The sequence below is a fragment of the Trachemys scripta genome, chromosome 5 (assembly GCF_013100865.1).
Source record: "Trachemys scripta elegans isolate TJP31775 chromosome 5, CAS_Tse_1.0, whole genome shotgun sequence".
Classification (NCBI taxonomy): domain Eukaryota; kingdom Metazoa; phylum Chordata; order Testudines; family Emydidae; genus Trachemys; species Trachemys scripta.
Window position 1 is genome coordinate 70,743,358 of NC_048302.1, and position 23,594 is coordinate 70,766,951.

Sequence of the window (23,594 nt, forward strand, 5' to 3'; positions counted from 1 at the left end):
TTTTGGGGACATATTTGCTGTCAGTCATGAACACCAATGAAATAAGACTGCCAGTCAGCACAATGAGCAGAAATGGGTAGTACAAAATGGCAAGGTTTCTCATTACAGGTATGACATGAAATAAACTTTCAGTGAAGAACGGCTTACATTCCCTTTGTAACCTTTCTAAAAGGGTTTAAAATGTAATGAACAGTTGTTGATTTCTGTATTTAACTTCGGCTTGCAAAACAGGATTTTAGCTGTTATATTATGTTTTTCATAGTATTCCAATTCTCTTTTCAGTAACGGGAGCTCAATAAATTATGTAAATGTATACAATCCTTACTGTGTGTATTGAACTCTGTCTTTAACTGCTCTGAGCTCACAAACTTTGCAGCTAATGGAAGAGAAAAAGGTGTCTTCAAGGCACCTTTCTGCCTCCCTGATCCTAGGGTTGGTCAAGGGCTGAAACAGTCCTCAATTCAAGTTAGAGCAGCCATAGGACTGCTCTAACTTGCACCTACTGGAACAGTCCCCTAGGGATTAATTTTCTGACTCAAAATCAGCAGAGCACCACACACACAGTCATGTCCCTATGTGCCCCCCAACATGCTCCTCTGTTTAGAGGGGGAGCAGGTGGTGTATATAGGCCAACATAGACTTTACAACACAGTGGGGTTCCCTGGCTCAACATGCATTTAACACACCCAATGAATGTCAAATAAGTTCAAATTATACTTCTCTAACTAAAATAAAATCAACATATTAACAGAGTTAGCTAATGTTGTGCAGAGAAGCATTAAATAATCCTCCCAGCGCGATGGTTGCCCTCAGGTGAGATGAACACTGCTGGTGACCCAGTTGTCAATAATACCATGACAGGAAATGTGGGAGCTGGCTGTGCTGTCTTGGAGAGAGGTTTGGTGGGGGAGAAGCTGAGTAGATCACAGACAATATGCCATGTGTATGACTGGCAGAGCCAGGGGACTTAATTTCTCGGGTATCTCTCTAGCGCCTTTACTTCTTCAAGTAGTGCCCCTGTTGCTGCTCCACTGTAGGTGTGCTTGCATCCCTGCGCTGCTGATTAGAGAACTTTGGTAGCAGTGTCTGTTAGGCTCGCACATGCACTGCCCCCCACTCATGCTCTGCCACGAGGCTAACCAGTGCTGCGCTGGTGAGCCCACCTCAGTTCCTTCTCAACCGCCCCAGCGAGAGACGGAGCCATTAGCAGTCTGTTCATCGGATCGTTATTCCTACTGGAATTCAAATAGTTAATAACTTTCTTAGTCTGAGGACATATCTACACATACAATGTTGCAGCATGTCTGTGAAGACACTCTATGGCTGATGGGACCTCTCCCTTCGGCATAATAAAAGCACCTCCACAAGCAGCAGAAGCTATGGTGGTGGGAGGTCTCCCACCAACATAGCACTGTTCACACCAGCACTTACATCATTGTAACTTATGGTTTATTCACATCCCTGAATGGCATAAGTTCTGCTGACAAGCTGTAGTGTAGACATAGCCTTGGAGTTCCTCTAGTTTTTTTCTTTAAAAAAAATGAACCTTTTTTCCCTTTGTCTGGGGTTTGCCCTAGTGCAAAGTATGCCCGCTTCACTGGGATTTAAGAGGTGCCTCTCATGCAAAGAGGCCATCCCAGTAGCAGGCAGATGTTCCTGCTACATCTGTTGTCTCAGGGAAAAATGCATTTTCCAAAAGTGTGGTCTTTGCCAACTATTAAAGTCCAGATCTCAGAAGGACTGAGACTAAAACTCCTCATGGAGATAGCCCTCCAGCTGCCCCTGGACCCAGGCCAGGAGTCACCCAGATGGTGTGAATCTTCCCACATCTAAGGTCAACATCTAAGGTTTATGAGTCGAAGAAAACAGCCTCATGTAAGGCTTTAAAAAAGAGAGCCATGAGTCCTTAGAGTGGGCTCCAGGCTAGTCAAAAATATCTCCGGCACATTCAGTGTCATGAGCTCCAAGGGCACTAAGGCCATCCAAACATGGCACCCATAGTTCACGAGGTTCTGGTGCACAGGTACCATTGATGCAGCTAAGGACGTGATGGACATAGGTACCGAAGCAACAGTACCGACAAGGAAAGGTAAGGATAGAGACTGCACCACCTCTGGGAAGATGCTGCCAGTACGGGCATTAACATCAGCACCATCAACAACATGCCCTCCAGCCTCAGAGCACTCAGCATGTACCAGATCTGATCCCCTCAATACCATTGAGCTAGCACCAACAACCGCCATCGGTACCGAGTATGACAGCAGCACAAGGGTTCAGACACTCAAGGGACCTCGCGATAGCTGAGATACCAGAGTCCCCCCTGCTCGGTACTGCAGCCCTCGTACCGAGTTTATGTTGGACACAGGAATCTCCACTAGTGGAGAATTGGAGAGCAAACAAGAGGAGGTTGTCTCCCATCCCTTATAGTGCCCACTACCAATCTGGGTCCCCTCAGTCATACCCTTCCTCTGCTCCTCAACCATCGTGGTATGGCCAGCCATGAGCCCAACCACCATGACCCCGTCCACCACCCCAGTGGCCCTACTGGGATCCTGGGCAGTGTACAGAATCCACACCGAACATCTAGTGTGGCCCACCATGAGCCATTTAGGTGCTCAGCCACGGTATCCAGAGCCTCTGAACCTCTCAAAAAGATCATGGAAGAACATGAGGTCAGATTCAGGGGTGGTGGAACAATTTTTACAGGGGCCATGCTGATGATGGAAACCAAGTATTTGGTGGTGGTCATTGTTGCTTCAAGCCAAGGGGTGCAGGAGCACCCCTAGTTCTAGCACCACTAATCGGATTTGAGGAGGAGGTCCTACCATAGACCAGCATTTCTTCCTCCTCTCCAGACAAGGCAGTGATGCCTTCTCTGCTGTCTCTAGCAGACAACTTCAGGGTATTTCAAGATTTGGCAAAATGGGTGGCAGACACTTTGCAGATACCTATTGAGAGGTAAGACCCCTATCATTAACTCATGGACATCTTGTACTCCTTTTCCTCCAGAAGAGCTCTTCCCAGCAAATAGGCCCTTCTGGACCCAACCAAGCCAACTCCAGCATCAGTCACACCTTCCTTAAAATGGATCAATAAGAAATATTATGTCCCGGCCAAGGATATGGAATTTCTTTTTTCCCATCCCCTCCCTAATTTGATAGTTATGGATGCACTGAACTCCTGAGGTTGCCAACACTGGGTGAAGTCCACCCACTATGACAGCACCTTGACCTATGTGGGAAAAAGACCTATTCATCTGCCTCACTGCAATTTAGAATTGGAAATTCTCAGGCTCTGTCAGCAAAATACAGCTACTGTACATCAGTTACTCTAAGCTCAACGCATTTATTGATCAGCTCCCAAAGTCACACGGAGAACAGTTTCGTGCCATTGTTAATGAAGGACAACTGGTGGCCAAGACAGCACTCCAGTCAGCACTTGATGCAGTCGACGCAGCAGCCCTATCCATCTCCACAGCTGTTATGCAGTGAGTGGCATGGTTGCACCTGTCCAGCTTCCCTAAAGGAAGTGAAGAAACATTCAAGGACGCCAAATTGTTTGCCAAGAAGACTGATGCATCCCTCTATACACTCAAAGATTCCAGAGCTACTCTTCAGTCATCAGGGATTTATATACCTGGACAAAACAGAAAATTTAGTCCTCAATCTCAGCATAAATCCTGCATGCCACACACTCTAATTCAGTGCTATTATAAGCCTCAAAGGAAAAAAATCAAGGTTTTCAAAACGCAAACCACCAGGCCCGCAGTCTTCCTCTTCGCAACCATTCACCTCAAAACATCAGTTTTGACATCTTGGTTGGGCCACCAAGTGACCACTCCTCTCAACACTAACTGCAACTGATCAACCCATTGTATCCATTTGGGTGCTGCTTTGCTTCATTCCACAACATCTGGGAATGAATAACATCCAACAAATAGATTCTGGAAATCCTCTGCAATGGGTACTCCATCCACTTCACCTCCCTCCCCCTCAACACCCTTCCCCTTCCCTCTTCAGGGACACTTCTCATGAGAGTGTGTTGCAACAAGAAATAGATCACCTTCTTTGCTTAGGAGCCATAGACCTGATCCTCACCATCTATGAAGGATAGGTTTTTACTCTCATTATTTCCTGATACCCAAGAAGAAGGGAAGTTGAAGACCCATACTGGACCTCTGAGCACTGAATAAATTTGTCAAAGGTCAAAAATTCAAAATGGTCACACTAGCAATGATTATTCCATCTTTGGAACAGGGAGATTGGTTCTCAGCCCTCGACCTGCAGGATGCTTACTCCCATGGACAACTCCCCAGATTTACCCTGGGCCAGGACACTTACTAGTATAGAGTACTCCCCTTTGGCATCTCATCCGTTCTGAGAGTATTCTCCAAGGTCCTCTCTAACATGCTCCTAGGGGAGCAGGGCCGGCTCCAGGTTTTCTGCCGTCCCAAGCGGCGGGGGAGGGGTGGGAAGCAGATCGGCAGCACTTCGGCGGCAGCTCAATCGCGTCGCTCCATTCTTCAGTGGCAGTTCAGCGGCAGGGCCTTCACTCCCTCTCTTCCTCTTCGGCGGCACTTCGGCAGCAGCTCAAAGAGGAAGAGAGGGACTGAGGGACCCGCCGCCAAAGACCCGGACATGCCGCCCCTTTGTATTGGCTGTCCCAAGCACCCGCTTCCTTAGCTGGTTCCTGGAGCCGGCCCTGCAGGGGATCATGATCCCCCCCCCCCCCCCCGGATGATTGTCTCCTCAGAGCCCGCTCATTCATTGATGTCCTTCGAGTCAACCAAACAACTATAGACTTGTTCATGGAGCTGGGCCTACAGATCAACATCCAAAAATTGATGTTAACCCCTGTATGCCATCTACAGATCATAGGAGCTGATCTTGACTCATTACAGGCAAGGGTGCTCCTTCCACAGCACAGGTTCCACAAATTGTCCATGCTCAGAGTCAGTACAAACCAGCCCCCAAATAGCACTGTCTTTAACTTCTGGGGCACATGGTTGTGGGCATGATAACTCATGCCAAGCTTTACATGAGGTGGCTCCAGACATGGTTCGGCTCGGTTGACAGGCCAAACAGAGACAGTCTAGACAAACCTCTCATGGTCCACCAAAGTCAAACACTCCCTGGACTGGTGAAGGACCCATCAAATGTCTGCATGGTGATCCCCTTCTCACAACCTTTCCCATTGTTATTTCTCACCACCGGTGCATCCCTCAGAGATTGGGGTGCACATCTCAACAACCTCATGGAGATGTCTCTTCACATCAGCCTCAAACTCAGAGCGGTCAGGAATGCTTGTGCTCACTTCCGCTAATCAGAAGTGTACACACACAAGAGTCATCGCAGACAACATAGGGTGCATGTACTACATATATCATCGGGGAGGGGGGCAGATCGCACTCCCTCTGTGCAGAAGCACTAGAGCTGTGGAACTGGTGCATTTCCCACAGAGCCACAATATCAGCACCCTACCTTCCAGGAGTACAGAACACGACAGTGGACAGTCTCAGCCACAAGTTCCACATGACCACAAATGGGAGATGAACTCAGCAGTACTTCATGAGATATTCAGATGGTGGGGGACACCAATTATAGACTTATTCACCACTTACCTGAACAAGAAATGTCCATTATACTGCTCCTGGGCAGGCCTCGGACTACACTCCTTAGGGGACACTCTCCTCTTGTGGGACAAGGGCCTGCTATATGCCTTTCTCCCAATCCCTCTATTATCAAAAGTCCTGTTTAAAAATAAAAAGAGAGAGCGCAAACATCATACTGATTGCTCCCACCTGGCCGAGACAGACATAGTAACCTTACTTGTCATGGCTGGCGAAGTGTCCACTGATCCTTCTTCACAACCTCCTCTTGCACAACCAAGGACGCGCACTCAGCCACAACCATAACCCTGTGGCTACTGTGGCTCAAGGCCTGGTTCCTTCATAGTTCCAACACAGAAAGATCCTGCTCTGAGGAGGTACAGAAAGTTTGTAGCCAATTTCCCACTGTGTAGTAAAGTCATACTTACCCGCAGAAGTGGACCAGGTTTCAGGGTTGGTGTAATTCTAGACAAATTTCCCTGACATCTGCTACTCTCCCAATGATCATAGACCAGGGCCGGCCAAACTTTTAGCCTGAGAACTGCATCGAGTTTCCAAAATTCTACAGAGGGCAGGTTAGCGGAGGCTGTGCCTCCTCAAACAGCCAGGCGTGGCCCACCCCCTATCCGACCCCTCCTGCTTCTCACCCCCCGCCCCCCCCCCCCCCCCCCCCACAAATCTGGGACCCCTGCCCCATCCAACCACACTTTCTCCCTGACTGCCCCCCACTGCCCCATCCAACCCCTAGTCATTCCTGACTGCCCCCTGGAATCCCTGTCCACATTCAACCCCCCTGCTCCCCACCCTCTGACCACACCACCCCCTATCCACACCCCTGCCCCCTGACCACCACCCCGAACTCCCCTGCCCTCTATCCAACCCCCCCCTCTCTCTGCCCCCTTCCCACATTGCCTGGAGCGCTGGTGGCGCTACAGCCGCACTGCCCAAAGCACCAGGACAGGCAGCCGCACCACCCAGCTGGAGCCAGCCACGCCACCACGCAGCACAGAGCACCGGGTCAGGCTGGGCTCTGCAGCTGCGCTGCCCCAGGAGCTCACAGCCCCGGTGGTGGAGCGAACTGAGGATGCAGGGAAGGGAGAGCTGGGGGGGAGGGGCCGGGGGCTAGTCTCCCAGGGCAGGAGCTCAGGGGCCAGGAAGGAGGGTCCCGCGGGCCAGATGTGGCCTGCGGGCTGTGGTTTGCCCACCTGTGTCCTAGACTATAGGCTGACTATCAAGAAATCAGGACTATATCTTAATTTATTCAAAGTACACTAGCAGCCATAACATCCTTCCATCAACAAATAGAGGGATACTCAGTGTTCTTGTACGCAACTACAAAGCAACTCCTCGAGGGTATAATAAACTTTTTACCCTAAGCCTCACTGATATAACAGGGAGGCTATTCTATACACATTAGATGTTTGAAGGGCTCTGGCCTTTTACCTGGACAGGACAAAGACCTTTAGAAACTCTCCTAAGCATTTCCTTTCCATTGCGGACAGATCAAAAGGTACAGCAATGTCTGCACAGAGACTATTGAGCTGCATTAAACAATTCAACGAGATTTTCAGGGTCATTCTTCCATCTGAAATCCGTACACACGCCACAAGGTCAATTTCTGCTTCAGTTGCCTTCCTCAAGAATATCCCTATTTTGGAAATCTGCAGAGCAGCCATCTGGGCATCTGTACATACTTTCACAGAACACTGTGGTTACAGGCGACTCTGCGTCCAACGCCAACTTTGGCACTTCAGTATTATCATCCATAACAGACTTGACTCCAAAGCCTCAGCCCTCCATTGGGAACACTGCTTGGAAGTTATCTACAGTGGAGCACCCATAGGGGCACTACTCAAAGAAAAAGAGGGAGTTACTTTGTGCAGTAACAATGGTTCTTTGAGACTTGTGTCCCTATGGGTGCTCCACAACCCACCCTCCTCCCCTCTACTTTGGAGTTCTTGTCAATGACTCTGCAGTAGAGAAGGAACCGAGGGTGGTTAACTGGTGCAGTGCTAGTTAGCCTCATGGCAGAGCACAAGGTTGGGGGACAGCGCATGTGCAGGCCAAACAGACACTGTTACCAAAGTTCTCTGATCAGAAGCACAGGGACACAAGCACATCTAGTCCACAAGGTGAGTAACTTCCTCTTTTCTTGGCCTCATCATGTGTCTGCACTGTAGCCACACTAGTCCCTAAGTCTGGGAAAGAAGAATGTACTGTAAGATCTGTAGCTTTGGTGTCGTTTCTAAAATCTCTCCATGCTTTTCCTGGGAAATGTAGGGGGTCTTGGTGAAGAAGGTTCTGCTCATCTAGCACATCTGCCACCAGGAGGAATCAATAAAAAGCATACACCTTTTAGCCACACAAAGAGGGAAGAACAACAAGTCCATTTAAAAAAAAAAAAAAAAAAAAGTTCCTCCTCTGTCATCCCTATCAATTCAAAGTGTATACTTTTGGACACTGAATTAGCAATTGGGTATTCTGCTTGAGCAGACCTTTAATTACTAGGACAAAACAATTTTCTCTTCGCTGCTCTTTTAGAAAAACTCCTCCAGGTTTTAAATGAAGATAAAGAGCCCACACAAAAGAATTACAATAGAGAATTTGTTTATAGACTATCAACAGTGGAGACATAATGCTGCCCTTTATCATCACTTGTCATACTAGTGACAGCCTATAAAACTCTTGCTCCTGCATGACTCTTTATTTGTCACCTTCTGCGCCAACTCCTGCCCTGGCAGATGCCTGGCATGTATCAGACATATGATTTATTACCTCATTTAATCAACACTGTGAAAGAAAGAAAGAATTATATCTTTTCTTTTTAAATTACGAATTAGGCATCTTCCCCCTATTTTTAGTGACAGGAGTGCTGACGTTTTTTTACATCTGAGGTGCCCCATTTATTGCTCAGTGAAGAATTTAAATATTCGCGTCTCTCTCATGCCTGCCTCTGAAAGTGAAATTTATGTAGTATTGCTGCATATAAATGAAGCCATCCTACCTCAGTGTTTTATTGTCATGGCAAGCTTGCTTGAACTGATTCTGCTGGCAATAAATGGCCTGAATGTGTTATCTCTGGGAGATTTAAAGGCCTTTCATTTCATTTTGTTTTCTATTTTGCACATCACATTGGAATTTCTTTAGAGAATTTCTCCTGAAATTATGGTTTTGCCTTGACACTGAAGCGTGTGTGTGTGTATTTGGAGATGCAGCTTACTGGCTTCTCGATGTATATGGATAATGCAGAGGGCATGTGTATACAGGAGGTTTTCTTGGAAGATGATATCTACAGCAATCGAATAGTCTATCAGGCTGGTGATAAAAATTAAATTGAGATGTGTGTGGTAAAAATCAGATTTCCCCCTGCCCTTTTGCTATGAAGGGAAACTCAAACTGGAGTTCTGTGGTAAAGGGGCAGTTTATTTTGATATTCTGGAGAAATGTGATGTTAAAAGCCAAAACTCATAGGTCTTTTCTGTTACTAATTTCTACTAGATGAGATTTTGCTAAAACAGGGTTATTCCCTACAGTATATTCTCAAATGCTTGTACTATCTAGTTTTCAATGATCCTTAGACACAGGGGCTTTCACAGTTTTGCCTTTCTTCTAGGAACTGACCTTCATGACCACTAGGTTGTGAGGTGTTTTATGTGGGGGCAATTCTTGAAAACAAACCACTAAGTGCGGCTCTTGCAGAAACAGCAGCATGATTTCTCAACGGTCTTGCCAACATTCTGAGAAGTGCATTGGTTGCTTATATGTCGGTGACTGACCATCAAGGTTTTATATTTAGCATTTATATAACCTTAGAAAATATTGGGGCAGTGGCCCAGTGAGGGCCATCTGTTGTGTTAGGTCTCATTGTGTCTGAGATTGGCAGGACTGGAACTGAGTGTCCTGAGACATACATTTAAAATGGAAATGCAGTATGGAAGCACTTTCATACTGATTTAACTTGAGGAGCATTATTATCTGTGAACCCAATTTTTTTTGTTTTGAGAAATCTTCATTCTCTGAACCATATTATAGTAGATTGTTGAAACTGGGTTCTGCATGCAGCTTTTGTAGTAAAGAGCTTATGGATTACATACTAAATATTTCATCTTTGTAAAATTTCAAAATTAGACATGTATTAGATGTAGTTATTGATACTCTCTTCTGTATCAAAGTTTAGGATTAGAATATTGCTTACATGGATTTAATTTCCTAATTTGCTCAGGGGTTACTCAGTCTAGACACTTTACATGTCTTTAGTAATCAATAATTTTCTCGAATTTTTGAAAGAGTTCTGGTGTTTTGATGGCATCAGTCAAACTGATCTCTTTAAAAATGAGTATTCGCTGACATTCAGTACTTTCAGTTTCTGAGTAAGTAGGATGACTTTGTAGGTACAAATCTAAGTGAAGCCATACTTAGAATACTATGTAAATAGTACAAATGTTCTTTGTATAGTTGACTCTTTTGTGTTCTTTGTGCCATTCTAAAAACCTAATAAAACTACTAAGTCACAGGACAAAAAATGGGCTTATTCAAAAGGATAAAACTAACTTAGGAAGACTGGATCCTGATATTCAAAGGTGTGCTGAGTTATTTAACACAATGTTTCCCGAAGTGTGGGATGTGGTCCCTGCTAGGCATGAAGGGCTAGTTGGGAGAATGGGGACTTCTCCATGGAGATCTCTCCAGTCTCAGCTTTCACTTTCACTCAGGCTGTTATGTTTGTGGGGGGGAAAAAAACCTTCAAAATATGAAGAGCACAACTGATGCAGAGATGCTTGAATGAGTTTGCAGGGAGCCTAAAACCCTAGCTCTGAGGTTTCATTTCAATGGTTGCTAACTCGGATGTCAATGGAGATACTATAAACACCAACATTTTCATTGCTTAGCAAATGAGGTAAGAAAGGAGAAGTACTATACGGCTGATCTATACTAGGAACTTAGGTTGGCAGGGGTGAGGATTGAGAGACATAGCTGTGCCAACCTAACCCTGGTGTAGACAGTGCTAGATTGTCAGAAGAATTCTTCTGTTGACCTAGGCCTGGTCTACACTAAAAAATTAGGTCAGCGTAATTATGTTGCTCGGGGGGGGTGAAAAATCTACACCCGAGTGGCATAATTAAGCCAACCTAAGTCCCCATGAAGACAGCACTAGGTCAACAGAAGAATTCTTCCATTGACCTAACTACTGCTTCTGGGATGCGGATTGCCTATGCTGATGGGAGAACCCCCCCCCCCCCGTCAGTGTAAATAGTGCCTACACTGAAGCACTGCATAATATGAAGAGCTGCATCAGCATTTCCCAAAGTGTTTGGGTTTGGTTTGGTTGAGGCGGTGTTTTGTTTTTTTGGAGGATGTGGGGGAACGGGGCTGGAAAGTGTATAAATTACGATGCTAGGTCACTGACAATGCATGGCAGCACTGCAGAGAAGATGTGTTTTGGTTTCATTTTCCTGAAGGGAGGGGCACCTCTTAAAAGCTTGGTAAACTCTGGTTTACCAAAACATGAATGAAGTCCTTTGTACTGGGTGTCTATTTGTACTTAACCAAGGCAAGAGACAATTTCAGGGTTAATCAAAAGAAGAAATTTTGTTTAATCTCGGAGGATTTAAACCAGGATCCTGCAGAGGACAAGGAAGAATGCCTTGTTCTTCCTCTCTTATTCCAAATCCCAACTGCCCTTTCTGTCTTTTCCTTTCTCCCCTGTGATGGTCAGACTCATGAATGATTTATTTGCTTGTGCTGCTTACTAGTGCAGTTGTGTCAATTAAAGAGGTGTTCATTCTACATTGTCCTCAAATAGAAATTGTTAGTCCACCTAGGAGTAAGATGAGTCTAACAGCTATTCTGTTTATCTTATTGTTACCTCATCTTTAATATTAGCCTCACCATGTGTCTACTTCATCCTGTCTGACATGTAGGTTGTGGGCACCCTGGGGCCAGGGCTGTCATCTTACTACTTGTCTGTACAGTACCTAACAATGGGACCCAGATCCTAGACTGGGATTCCTAAACAATAGTATCATACAAAAAAATAACAATAAGTTTAACTAGACTTCTAGGTGGAAGTGCGGGGTGAAATGACCGTTGAGTTGTGGTAAATTTTCAGAATTTCACAGAAGCACTATACCAACTAACTTTGGCTTGATTTACCATGGAAATTTGCAATTCTCAACAGCATTAAAGCTGTTTCATTTCTTAATGCTATAGGGTGATTAAAATTACCACATAGAAAACTCTGGCTCAGAACCCTTTAAAGAATTCTCTTACCCTGCTGTAAGGCATGTCTGTGCCTTTGTTCTTAGGTATTATTTCCTTTTTCTGTATTCTTATGCTCAAAGAATAACTATGAAAAGAGCTCCTAAAAGCCAAGCAAGGAGTTGGGTAAATATACACTTTAAAGGGTCTTACAAGTGGAAACAAAATGATTCAAGGATAACTTTGAATTTAGGAGTCATGATGCTGAATCTAGGTGGTTTGCTGACAAATCATAAGCGTGTACTTCTTGAGTAGGTAAAGAGAGTATTGCCAGAGGTGTGATTAGTGGCAGCTGGTGCCCAAGATAAGTATTAGGGATGTAGGTAGTAATCTGCACACATCCCTGCTCCTTTGAATGGAAGCTGATCATACTTTCAAAGTGAAAAATTGGGACAATCTGCAAAGTGAGGGGGAAGGAGGCAGCTTCTTTCCTCCTCTTTCAGAATGAAAAACTGGGGCACTTTAAAGTCAAGGACCGGGTGGGAGAAAACAGCATGTATCCTTCTTCCATCCCTTTTATTATCCTCTCCTAGCACTAGCCTCTCTTTCTCCAATCTAGATCTTATCCCACCATCTCCACCCACCCACACACACACACAACCAGTTTGCCCACATCCTCATTCACTATTTGACTCTGTTACCTCCTGCACTCAGCCCATTCTCCTGCTAGTTCAGCACCACTCCATCTCAACCTCCACCTGCACAGAAACACCTACAAACCAATGCCTTTCCTCTTCCTATCTAACCTCTTCGTAGCTCAGAGCTACCCCTTAAACCTGAATGGTCTCAAACTCAGAATATACACACCCCGACTCCTACCCCTCCAGGTTAGACATCTCATCCCCAGTGTCACAATTCTTCCTTCCTGACATTGAGGCTCAGAAGTCCCCAGCCCCAACCTGTGGGTCTGGAAAAGCAGAAACAGAGGCAGCAGGGAGCATGTGCAGACAGCTGTTTACTCTGCTTAAGTGGGGCTAGTGCCACACACCTGTATTTCCTGCTCTGTCTCTCACCTGCTGCTTGTGCTGTGGGATAGGAAGGACTCTGGTGTTGTCAGGTGTATTGCAACTTCCAGAGTTCACCTAGAGTCTCCTAGAGGTACTGCATATTTGCCACACTGAATTGTGACAATACTGGTGGGGCTTAGTGCCTAAAAGCCAGGAATGATGTTTATATCAAACCGAAGCTCAGTGGAAAGGACATGCTTTTGCTGTTAATGCTTCTGCTATTGCTGTAGCTGTGCTACAAAATACACTTGCTGAAGAACAAGATAGACATCTGAATGCTGTCTGTTTACAGAACTGAGCTAGTAATGCTGTTAAATGCTAAGGGCATTCTCCGCCATAAAAATAGGTAAAATAAAAAGATCAAGACTTGTTGTAGCTGATATTCTAATGTTAATTCAGCTGCCTAAGTTACCAAGAAACAGTGGTTCAAAGGAAAAAGACACCTGAAAAAGTCCCTAGTTTTTTTTTTCCCCTAGAGCATAAGGAATAAAGAAAAAATGCTCTTTTTATACCACATCTGGTAAAGCATTATTCTTCAGATTAAAATCCTACATGCCCAAAGCAAACTCTAAAGACTATATCCATAGATCCTTTGTTATAGAAGCCAGGTGAGGGATTGCTTAAAGGAGATATGTACTGGAGAATGTGCTACTGCAAATTTTACTCCCTTGCTAATGGAACTTAAAGAAGATGACTGTGTATCTAAGTACTCCATTGTGCATGCAATTACCCAGCCTGTACATGGCCAATGTAGGCTTCTTCAAACAATAGGAAGCATCCACAGATTTTGAGGTCACTGCTGAATAATAGGCCTTTAATACCTGCATAAGTCCAAAACAAAGAGATTGTAGTTGACAACAAATTTCCTACAATCTATAATAATATAGGGCCTGATCCAAAGTCCATGGAAACTATTGGGAACAACAACATTCCAAAGGAATTCCAAATTTCACAGCATAATAAAGACAAACAATCAGAACCTTATAGAGTCATTTTTGATGCGCACTAGCTTGTATCCACTAGCATCAGTAAATACAGCCAGAGCTGTCTCTTGGGTAGGGCGAATCGTAGCGACCGCTCCAGGCCCCGCGCTTTGAGGGGCCCCGCTGTCTGGGGTGATTGGCCGGTGCGGTTGGTCCTGGAAGATGAATCTGTCACTTCCACAGGGCCTGCCCTCTTGTTGGCAGTTAGTGGAGACAGCACCCGGCTCGGCCGCCTGCGTTTCGGTGCAGCAAGTTCCCCGACCCAGCTGGAGCCCTGAGCCGCCATGGTGCAATGGCCAACAATAGCCCCGTGGTAAGCACCGGCAACTGCCAGCAGCAGCAGGCAGCCCAGCACTGGGCCCAATCTGTCCTGACGGCCCCAGCCACTGATGCAGAATGGAGACCCCAAGCCGGCGGGGGCGCTGATTTGTCCAGGCCCCACACCCTCCTAGGGACGGCCCTGAGTACAACACGTCAAAAGTGCTAAGTATTGGAGGCCAAGCTTTTCCCTCCTCCTTTCCCTGCCAAATAGTTACTGAATTTATTCAGAGCAGGAATGAACATGACAAACAGAAGTGTTTCATCATAGGCAGTGAATTATTTTTCCTATTGTAGTATTTTCAGTAATTTATTCACGGTGAGGCAAAACTGTAGGAGGTGATTTCACTTCTATTGTTTATTTTTAATTAGAAGAAAATATATTCCAAATGTGCTGTTATGTGATGCATACACAGTCAGGCTAAACAGACAAAATAGTACAGAATATATCAATTGCTGAACTTCTACAGCTTAATTTTATTTGCAAGTCAGCCATCCATTTTCTTCAAGCTGCTAGCCAGTTGCCACTTGCAAGTTTATTTGCCCTCCCATGCTCATAAAAAACAATTTAGTCATGCTGATTTAACACTTAATTTTTAAAAATTGCTTTCCATGCATCATCTTGCATAATTAATACAAGTAGAAAGCCCGCTTGGAAAGGGCATCGTTTGTAAAACCATATGTCAGGATGATCATCTGGCCTTGGGCTGCAGGAACCAGAGAATGGGTGAACATTCTGCAGTTGTTTTGGCCATGATTATATGGTGCATGGCAACTTGCCAGAAGCAGCTAAGTAGCAGTAAAAGGTCTAGAATGTCAGTGGTTTCCTCTGTGTATTAAAACAAAGATCATTTACAATTTATGAACCATCTCAGAAAGGGTTTATGGCAGATACTGAAGGATTTGAAATTACAAGAAATAAAAGGGCACTGAATGCTTATAGTGGTATCTGTTTGCATGTTTTCACACATGCCCGTTCTTAGTTTGGCCCTCCATAGCTGACACCTCTACCCTTTTCCCCTCCTTTCCAGAACACTTGAAAGAGAAGTTGGAGGAGTACATGGCCCGTTTTACCAAAGTGAGGATTGTGCGCACCAAGAAACGAGAAGGGCTGATTCGGACCAGATTGCTAGGAGCCTCGATGGCTAAAGGAGAAGTCTTGACGTTCCTGGACTCCCATTGTGAAGTCAACGTGAATTGGCTGCCTCCATTGCTTAGTAAGTGCTTGAACATTAATTGGCCATTAAAGTCAGAACACATGGTATATTTACAAGAATTAAACTTGTGCCCCCCAAATAAGCAGATCCTTGCACTAATTAGTACTGTATTGCAGGTGGCTTGTGACCATTCTGATATCCCACGCACAGCATGAGATTTCTAGACCTTCGTATACAATACGCCACAGATTTTTGTTGGAATAATTGGACAGATATATATATGCTGGTTACCTTGAAATTGAAAAGTCAGTATAAGAAAGAGCTTGTTTGTCTGGCAAAACACAGGAATCTGTGCTTCTTTATTCCAGAGATGACTAGTATAACTTCTGCAATATAGTTCTGCTCTTCTCTAGTTTAATTTATTTTTTTTAATAAGAGACCTCTAAGTCTAGTACTAGGTACGGAATGTACTGTAAACCTAAGAGCATTAAGGAATGTTTGGTATGCAGCTATTGTACTCCTTAGTCTTCCACGGTCCACTAAATCAGCTTTTGTTGTAAATATATCCAGATTTTGGAGTTAAATCCAATAACTGCATTCACAATAGGAAGCTCAGAAAGGATGATTTGCTATTGACTGCTGTGCTGGATTTTAGCTGGAACCAGCGAAGTTCCATTACTCAAAGGCTTGGGGAGAAACAGTTGTAAGTAGTCTAGGATTTAAGTCAGGAAACAATGCTCCCTTCCCTACACACCTGACTACTCACCCCGCCAGACAAAGGTGAGTGCTTCCTTCCTTTAGTACAGACAAGAAACCTTTTTCTTTTTTTCATTAAAAGAATCTCTCATAAGGATGGCAGTTTCCCCTTTCCCCAGTGAATGGTCATTATGTCTTGAGTTTTGCTGCTGGAACTGGTTTAGTGGCAAAACATGCTAATTAAACATATTCAAGAAGCAAAACACCTAGTTCTGTTTCCAAACTATGGAACATAACCCAGAAGGCCAATAACCAGTCTCCCTAAATATCACTGTCAGATAAATTTTGTGGATTATGTTGGTATTGAAGACCATATCCTTTCTGACTACGGTTACAGGGGCACCGTTTAGGGAAGGCAGGAGGAGGCATCTGCCCTCACTTCCCCCACCCCGAGTTTTTTACCATATTTGGGTGAAGTTCCCAGCGGGGGGAAAGATGCAGCCCCTTCTCCTCCCACTGCCCTGCTCCGTTGCCATCTGCAGCCACAGCATTGCCCCTTGTCCCTGACATGGAGCGGCTGCTAGCAACGCTGCTCGGGACCGGGAGCCTGAATCCTGATCTCCTGCGCAGAGCCAGCGGGGCCTGATGTTGGGGTGTCCCCCTCACCCATTGTGTAGCTAAACAAGCAAAGCGTGCCCCTCACCACAGCTCCTGCCTTGCGGAGTTGCTGCCACTGTGCCAACTAGGGACTGAGTGTATAGCCAGCCCCACAGCAGCACCTCCTCAGACACGGCCCCTCCCTGTACCCTGAGCTACACCCCTCCCAGCGCCTAGCTACCCCCTGCCTGCACCCTGAGCTACCCCCTCTTTGCACACAGCCCCTAGCTACCTCTCTCCCTGGACCACACCCCTGCCTGCACACAGTCCCTAGCTATCCCCGCCTGCACCCTGTGCACTTTTCAAACTTTTTGAGTTGATACACACACCCTTTGAGTTATAATTTTTGATTGCATCCCCCCTATTATCTGGAAAAAAAACCAGCTTTCAGGTGCCTATATAGTCCCTGGAATCACGGTTCAAGTTGCCCCCTCCTCACCAAAATCTGAAATGGTGCCCCTGTTAGGGTACCCAAATTATGCATCCAGACTATTCCCTAGTTATCACTTTTCCTTATTCACAGCATCAGCATTAACCTTCTATTAAATAGCACCACCATCTTCATGTAAAATTCAAGCTGCTGGTCATACGAAGGAGCAGAGAGACCAGTAGACTTCCACAAGCTACACTGTCAGGTCACTGCTGAAACTGCTGGATGTGCTCATCTTATCTAGCACAGATGGAAGTCTTCTGTCCAGGGCCAGCTCCAGCTTTTCTGCCGCCCCAAGCAGAAAAAAAAAAGCCAATCGGCGGTAGCCCAATCGCGCTGCTTCATTCTTTGGCGGCAATTTGGCGGTGGGTTCTTCACTCCCTCTCTTCCTCTTCGGCGGCACTTCGGCGGCAGCTCAAAGAAGAAGAGAGGGACTGAGGGACCCGCCGCCGAAGACCCGGAGGTGCCTCCCCGATACCGGACGGAGTGCCACCCCGACACCGGATGGAGTGCCACCCCTTTGTATTGGCTGCCCCAAGCACCTGCTTCCTTCACTGGTGTCTGGAGCCGGCACTGCTTCTGTCTGTTGTTGGGGTTTAAGGGTTAACTGGATGTTGCTCAGTGCATCCCTCAACTAGTGCAAAAATCTTTAGGCTTCTGACCTAATTTTTTAATAACCGCAGATGTGTGATGTAAACCTTCTACTTTGCTAACTTCAGTAAGCTGGAAAATCAAAAGTTACAAACCCAGCTTTTCTTCTTAACCCTTTTCTGAGGGGAGAAAAACTTTTAACTGGGTTTTCCTCCAAACATTCCCAGCTTAATCACAAACTCAGTTTCCTCAGGCAAATATACAGACAAATGAGACGGTCTGGGTTATACTCTGGTGTTATGGAGGGTGGGGTGATAGCTGTCATCTTCTGGCCACAGTTGGCTCCTTTCTAAGGTAAACTGAAACAGGAAGCAAGTCCTGGAATTGAGTCCCCCTCTCCTTAGGTGTCAAGTCCAATGGAAATAACATCCAGTGAGTCAACAAGGAGCATTCTAAAACTTAGGCTTGAGATAAACTGAGGCCCAAGGCTAGGCTGGCCATGTGTCCAGTTTTCGACCAGAAAGTCAAGTTGACGGTGTAGATCTGACCGGTCAAGACGCCCAAAGTCCAGTTACTGTGGGGGGGAGGGAAGGAGGGAGGCGCCGAGTCATCACCCGCGCCAGCCCCTACTCAGCCAGGGCCACCTCCTACCTGCATCGGGTGGCTGCAGCTCCCAGCTCTGGCTCTGCAGTGAAACCCTCCCAACCCATGCAGGGAGAGCAGGAAAGGGGAAAAGCAATAAGCAATGGAGGGAGGGGGAAAGAGGAGTGAATGGGGCGGGGCCTAAAGGGGAAGGGGCAGGGAAGGGGTGGGGCATGGGGCTGGGCTTTGGAGAGACAGAGAAGGGAAGGGGAGGTTCAAGAACTACTGCTGGTGTGTCTGGTTTTTAAATATTACAAAGTTGGCAACCCTACCCAAGGATAGGGTTGCCAACTTTCTATTTCCAGAAAACTAAACACCCTTGCTGCACCCCTTGCCTCGCCCCTTCTCTGAGGTCCCCCCTTGCTCATTCCATCCCCCTCCCTCTGTCACTCGCTCTCCCCCCACACTCGCTCATTTTCATCAGCTGGGGGTGCGGGCTCTGGGTTGGGGCTGGAGATGAGGGGTTTGGGGTGCCGGAGCGGGCTCTGGGCTGGGACCAAGGGGTTTGGAGTGTGGTAGGGGGCTCCAGGCTGGGGCAGGGGGTTGGGGTGCAGGCTCTGGGTTGGGGCTAGAAATGAGGGATTTAGGGTGTAGGAGGAGGCTTTGGGTTGGGGCAGTCAGTTTGTGTGGGGGGAGGAGGGGCTCTGGGCAGCACTTACCTCAGGTGACTTCCAGGAAGCTGCCAGCATCTCCCTCTGTGTCCTAGGTGCAGGGGCCACCCCTGTCTGCAGCAGGTGCTGCCCCCGCAGCTCCCATTGGCTGTAGTTCCCGGACAATGGGAACTGCAAAGCCAGTACTGGAGGAGAAAAGCAGCACGTGGAGCCCCCATGCCCACCCCTAAGCCTAGGAGCCAGAGGAAGATGCCAGCAGCTTTCTGGGAGCCACGCAGGCACCCCATCTGCCCCGCTGCAGGCGGCCAACCGGACTTTTAATGGCCTGGTCAGCAGAGCCAACAGGGCCCCTTTTCAACCGGGCATTCTGGTCAAAAAACGGATGCCTGGCAACCCTACCCAAGAATCACCCATTAGACCTGGAACTTGAAACTGAAAATAAAGCAAGGCAAACACAAGATGAACAACAACAACAACAAAAGTTTCAAGGGCAGCCTGCACTATGTCTTCCTAAAAGGAGGAATAAACCATTTCAGGACCAGTCTTACTCCGTTTAAAGTAAATGAAAAATTTCTAGTTGCTTAAATGGGAGCAGCATCTGATAGTGGATCTAAATACCTATTTGTAAGTTTTAACTGAAGGATCCACCTCGTAGCTCTTTCAACACATCCTTCATTTTTTGAATGACACTAGATGAACCTCTAGTGAAGCAGATGGCACATTTGGCACTTACTGCTCTGATGCTGCATCCACAGGGCGAGCTAGGCTGCCCTTATTATGTCTGATTGGATCTGCAAAGCATGTTGAAAAGTCCTCACAGTGAGACAAACTCAACTGTGTTTTAGTGTGAAGGCTTTCTGTGTTTATCAGCCTGCCCTAACCCTATTTCTGAACAGTTCCTCTGGTTGAGACCTCACAAATACTAGGGCTGAAAAAAGAATAATCACTTAGGGTTTTATGACATTTAAAATGTTGCAACTTTCTCATCAAATTGTGTTTTAACTGGTGCAAGCCCATGTATGGAAACGTTTAATACAAAATAAGAGTGGCTTATTTGGGGTTAGCTTAAACTGATTCCTAATTGATTTACAGTAATCAGAAATAAGCCACTCTTACACTGAAATGAGTGTCCACATGGGATTTGTTTGCTGTGGTTTAATCAGATCGGTTCAAAGTCACACCTTTAGTTAACACAGTGTAGTTGTAGCGGTGTCGGTCCCAGAATATTAGAGAGAGAAAGAGACCCACCTTGTACCTTTAGTTAAAGCAGTGCAATGTTCTCATGTAGACCAGGCCTTCTCTCTCACCACAGCAGCAGTATAGCAACAATGAAATGTTCTGATTATTGGCACATACACTTTTTGGTTTGGGGTTTTTTTGTGTGCATTTTTTTTAAATGCACAATTTAAAAATGAACAGATTTTGTTGAAACTTTCGAAAAGAAATGGCCTCTGGGCAAAAGCTGAATATAGACATTTTCAGACCAAAAGGAATTTGAGAGAATTATGAACAGTTGGAAAGGGAGTTATACTAGATTTCAATCTTAGCTCAGCAGTCATTACAGTACCTCTTCAAGTGTGTGTGTGTGTGTGTGTATGAGAGAAAGAGAGAGAGAGTGCAGAAGGCTGATGAATTTGAATGGAGAATCGGTACTTCCTGACACATGCACATAGAATAACATGGTTCCATCAAGAGCCATACTGCCATGAAAGAGCCTTGTAAATGGGCTGGCTGGCTGCCTCCTGAGCATGTCCTTGTGGCTTGAGATCACTCTTCAGCAGTCCTGCCTCAGTTTCCCCACTTTTCTTCAGCTCAGGGCCTCTGAAACTATGAGACAAACTTTTCTCTGGTGCAACACACCCCTCCTTGGAGCAGAGTTTATTAACATAACAAAATTAATCCCAAAACACAAGTCCTCAAATCTTCAGCAACTCTTTCTCATTCACTCTTTCACTCTGAGGTCTCCCCTCCCTTGAGTCTTTTTTCCTGAAGATTCAGGGTTTCCTACTCACTCTTAGCAGTCTCTGTAATGTTTCTTTCTCTATTCTCTGAAGTGTCCTGTTCCTCTTTATAGGAGAATCAGCTCCTCCTTATCCAACTGGTTCTACTAATTAAACTGTACACCTCATTCCAGGTGTGGTAGGCAGAGCTACGTGTATGGGGCAGGCCACTAGGCTTTAGAGGGACAGGCTACCTCACTACAATGCTCTTGAAGGAGGAATGGGTTCCACAGATCAGTGCAACACTTGGCAGCATTGCAGGTTTGAAGGAAGATGATGTCATGGTGAGTGAGCACCACTCTAACCCAGTTCTCTTCATGCCTATCTGTGCCCTTTTCTGACTCAGAGGGTTCCAATCCTGCCATCTGTTCACAAGGAGAGGCTTCTGCAGGTTCCTGGAAGGGATAGGCTCATGCTAGTAAGCCACCTCTCTACCTGCCCAATGCCCCCAAACCCATACGCTTTAGCTTCCCTCCATCTGTGAAACTAGAGGAGAGCATCAGGGCCAAAGGGTCATAATCCCATACCGATTGTTGCCAGGACTGCCATTGAAAAGAGATGGTATTAAAACTGGCATGGTGATGGTAATTAAATATATTACTACCTGGCGCACTAGTCAATGTTGTTATTTTTAGTAATTATATCCTAATAACAGGAAACCTCATTACAGATTTCTAGAGGAGGCCTGCAGATTTTTGTGAGATAATTAACATGTTTTTTACCATTAGAGGTATAAGTTTGAAAAGACTACTAAACTTCCAAATGTAACCATTTCACACTACTGATCATCTCAGAGCTGCCTCTTTTCCAAACCTCAAATGAGGAAAGGTGGAAAGTTGAGTCTCATACTGACATCTCTCAAAAGAGAGAGGGAGAGAAAAGAATACACTGGGGTCTTCTTCATTCCTCATAGAAATGAGCAATACTTCTTTGCATGTTATTGTTTCTGGCTTTGGAGTTCACCTTTAATTTTCAGTATTTGAATTAGAAACTGGTTCACACTAAAATGCCACAACAGCAGATGCAGAATTACTGCAAAGTCCAGTAGTCATACACTGAAACACAAATAAATGGGAAATCATTTCCTCTTCAAGTTCCTGCTGTACAGACCTCACACTAAACAAGTAGTGTTTTTATATTTTACTTGCTGGCTAGTTCCTTTGTTGACAGATTGGGGACAGCCCAGAGTAGCAAAGTGACAGACTGGACTTCTCCGGGTCTCACTGGGATGTGACTCACTTTAAAGAATTATAATTGCTTCTAATCAATGCCCAACTGCATTAAGTCCACTTTAGATAAAAGCCTGATGCAGATTTGAAAAGTGAAATGATTTGGGGGCCGTAGGGAACTAAGCAGGCAATCTTCAAACTTCAAAAAACCTGGGGGATTTGCTTTGCAGTAATATGATAGATGGCTTGACTAGACATGCCATTTCCTATTTTCTGCTTTCATCTTTCAGACCAGATTGCACTAAACCGCAAAACCATTGTGTGTCCCATGATCGATGTCATTGACCACAATCACTTTGGCTATGAGGCACAGGCGGGGGATGCCATGCGAGGAGCCTTCGACTGGGAAATGTACTACAAAAGAATACCGATTCCTCCAGAGCTCCAGAGGTCTGATCCCAGTGACCCCTTTGAGTAAGTAGCAGTAAAGGAAAGAGTTGGAACAAGAGCCACAGAGAGCAAATAAGGTAACTGTGATAACAGAAACACCAAGCCCAGGGCTTTCTAGACCAATTAGCCCTAATTAAAGGTAATAAAAGCAAACAGCCACAAACGGCAGAACAGTGAGAAAAGGTCAATGTAACAAGTGATGAAATAGCAGAGGTTGTGCTTGGATGCACAGAGCTTCCTTGCCTCTGGCATGTGTCGGCAGGATGGGGGAAGGAGGGCAGGGAAGAGGACTTTGTGTGTAAGAGAGAGACCAAGGCAGAAACACATACTTGTAGTTAACAGAAAAGAAGAGTTGGGAGAGGACAAGAAATAAATGTGACTATAGTTATTCTCTTCTTATTCCTCAGAATATTTTCTGAACATACTTTTAGTTTGATTCCTTTGCTGAAGATTGATGCAATAGCTGCACCAATAGCTGAGTCCACATTCTGCTAGCAAAGGCTCTATTTATGATGGATGGTATTGCTACTGTCTATGTATTGCTATAATTTAAACACAGTCCTATCAAAGCAGAACAGTATCAAGCTGATTTGTAAATAATCTCTGATAAAACAGTGTCAGATCCTGGTATTGTATGGATCTAGGGTGCCCAGACAGCAAGTGTGAAAAATCGGGACGGGGGTGGGGGGTAATAGAATCCTATATAAGAAAAAAACCCAAAAACCGGGACTGTCCCTATAAAATCGGGACATCTGGTCATCCTATATGGATCAAATAATTCATAATAATGACCTATTAGTCTCCACAAAGCTGGATCTATTTTTATTTTATTTTATTCTTGTCATGTAAGGACAACATGGGATTTATCCTCCTCAGCAGAGAGAGAAGAGAGAGAAACCTGGCTTAGTTCATTAAACTTTCAGAATCACTCATGCAGTTCACAACCCAGCAGGGCTGGCAATGAGATTTGCTCTGATGCTCTCATTGTCCATTACTGAAACTCAGCATTGTATCTAG

At 45.5% G+C, this 23,594-nt stretch overlaps 1 protein-coding gene across 1 annotated transcript in view; it reads left to right on the forward strand.

Annotated features, from left to right (window-relative positions):
• Positions 1-23,594, forward strand: part of GALNTL6 (polypeptide N-acetylgalactosaminyltransferase like 6) — a 948,842-nt gene that overhangs the window by 805,328 nt on the left and 119,920 nt on the right. The window contains 2 exon segments of the mRNA XM_034772183.1: positions 15,206-15,391; positions 22,418-22,601. Of these exon segments, the coding sequence (XP_034628074.1) occupies positions 15,206-15,391; positions 22,418-22,601 (370 nt within the window).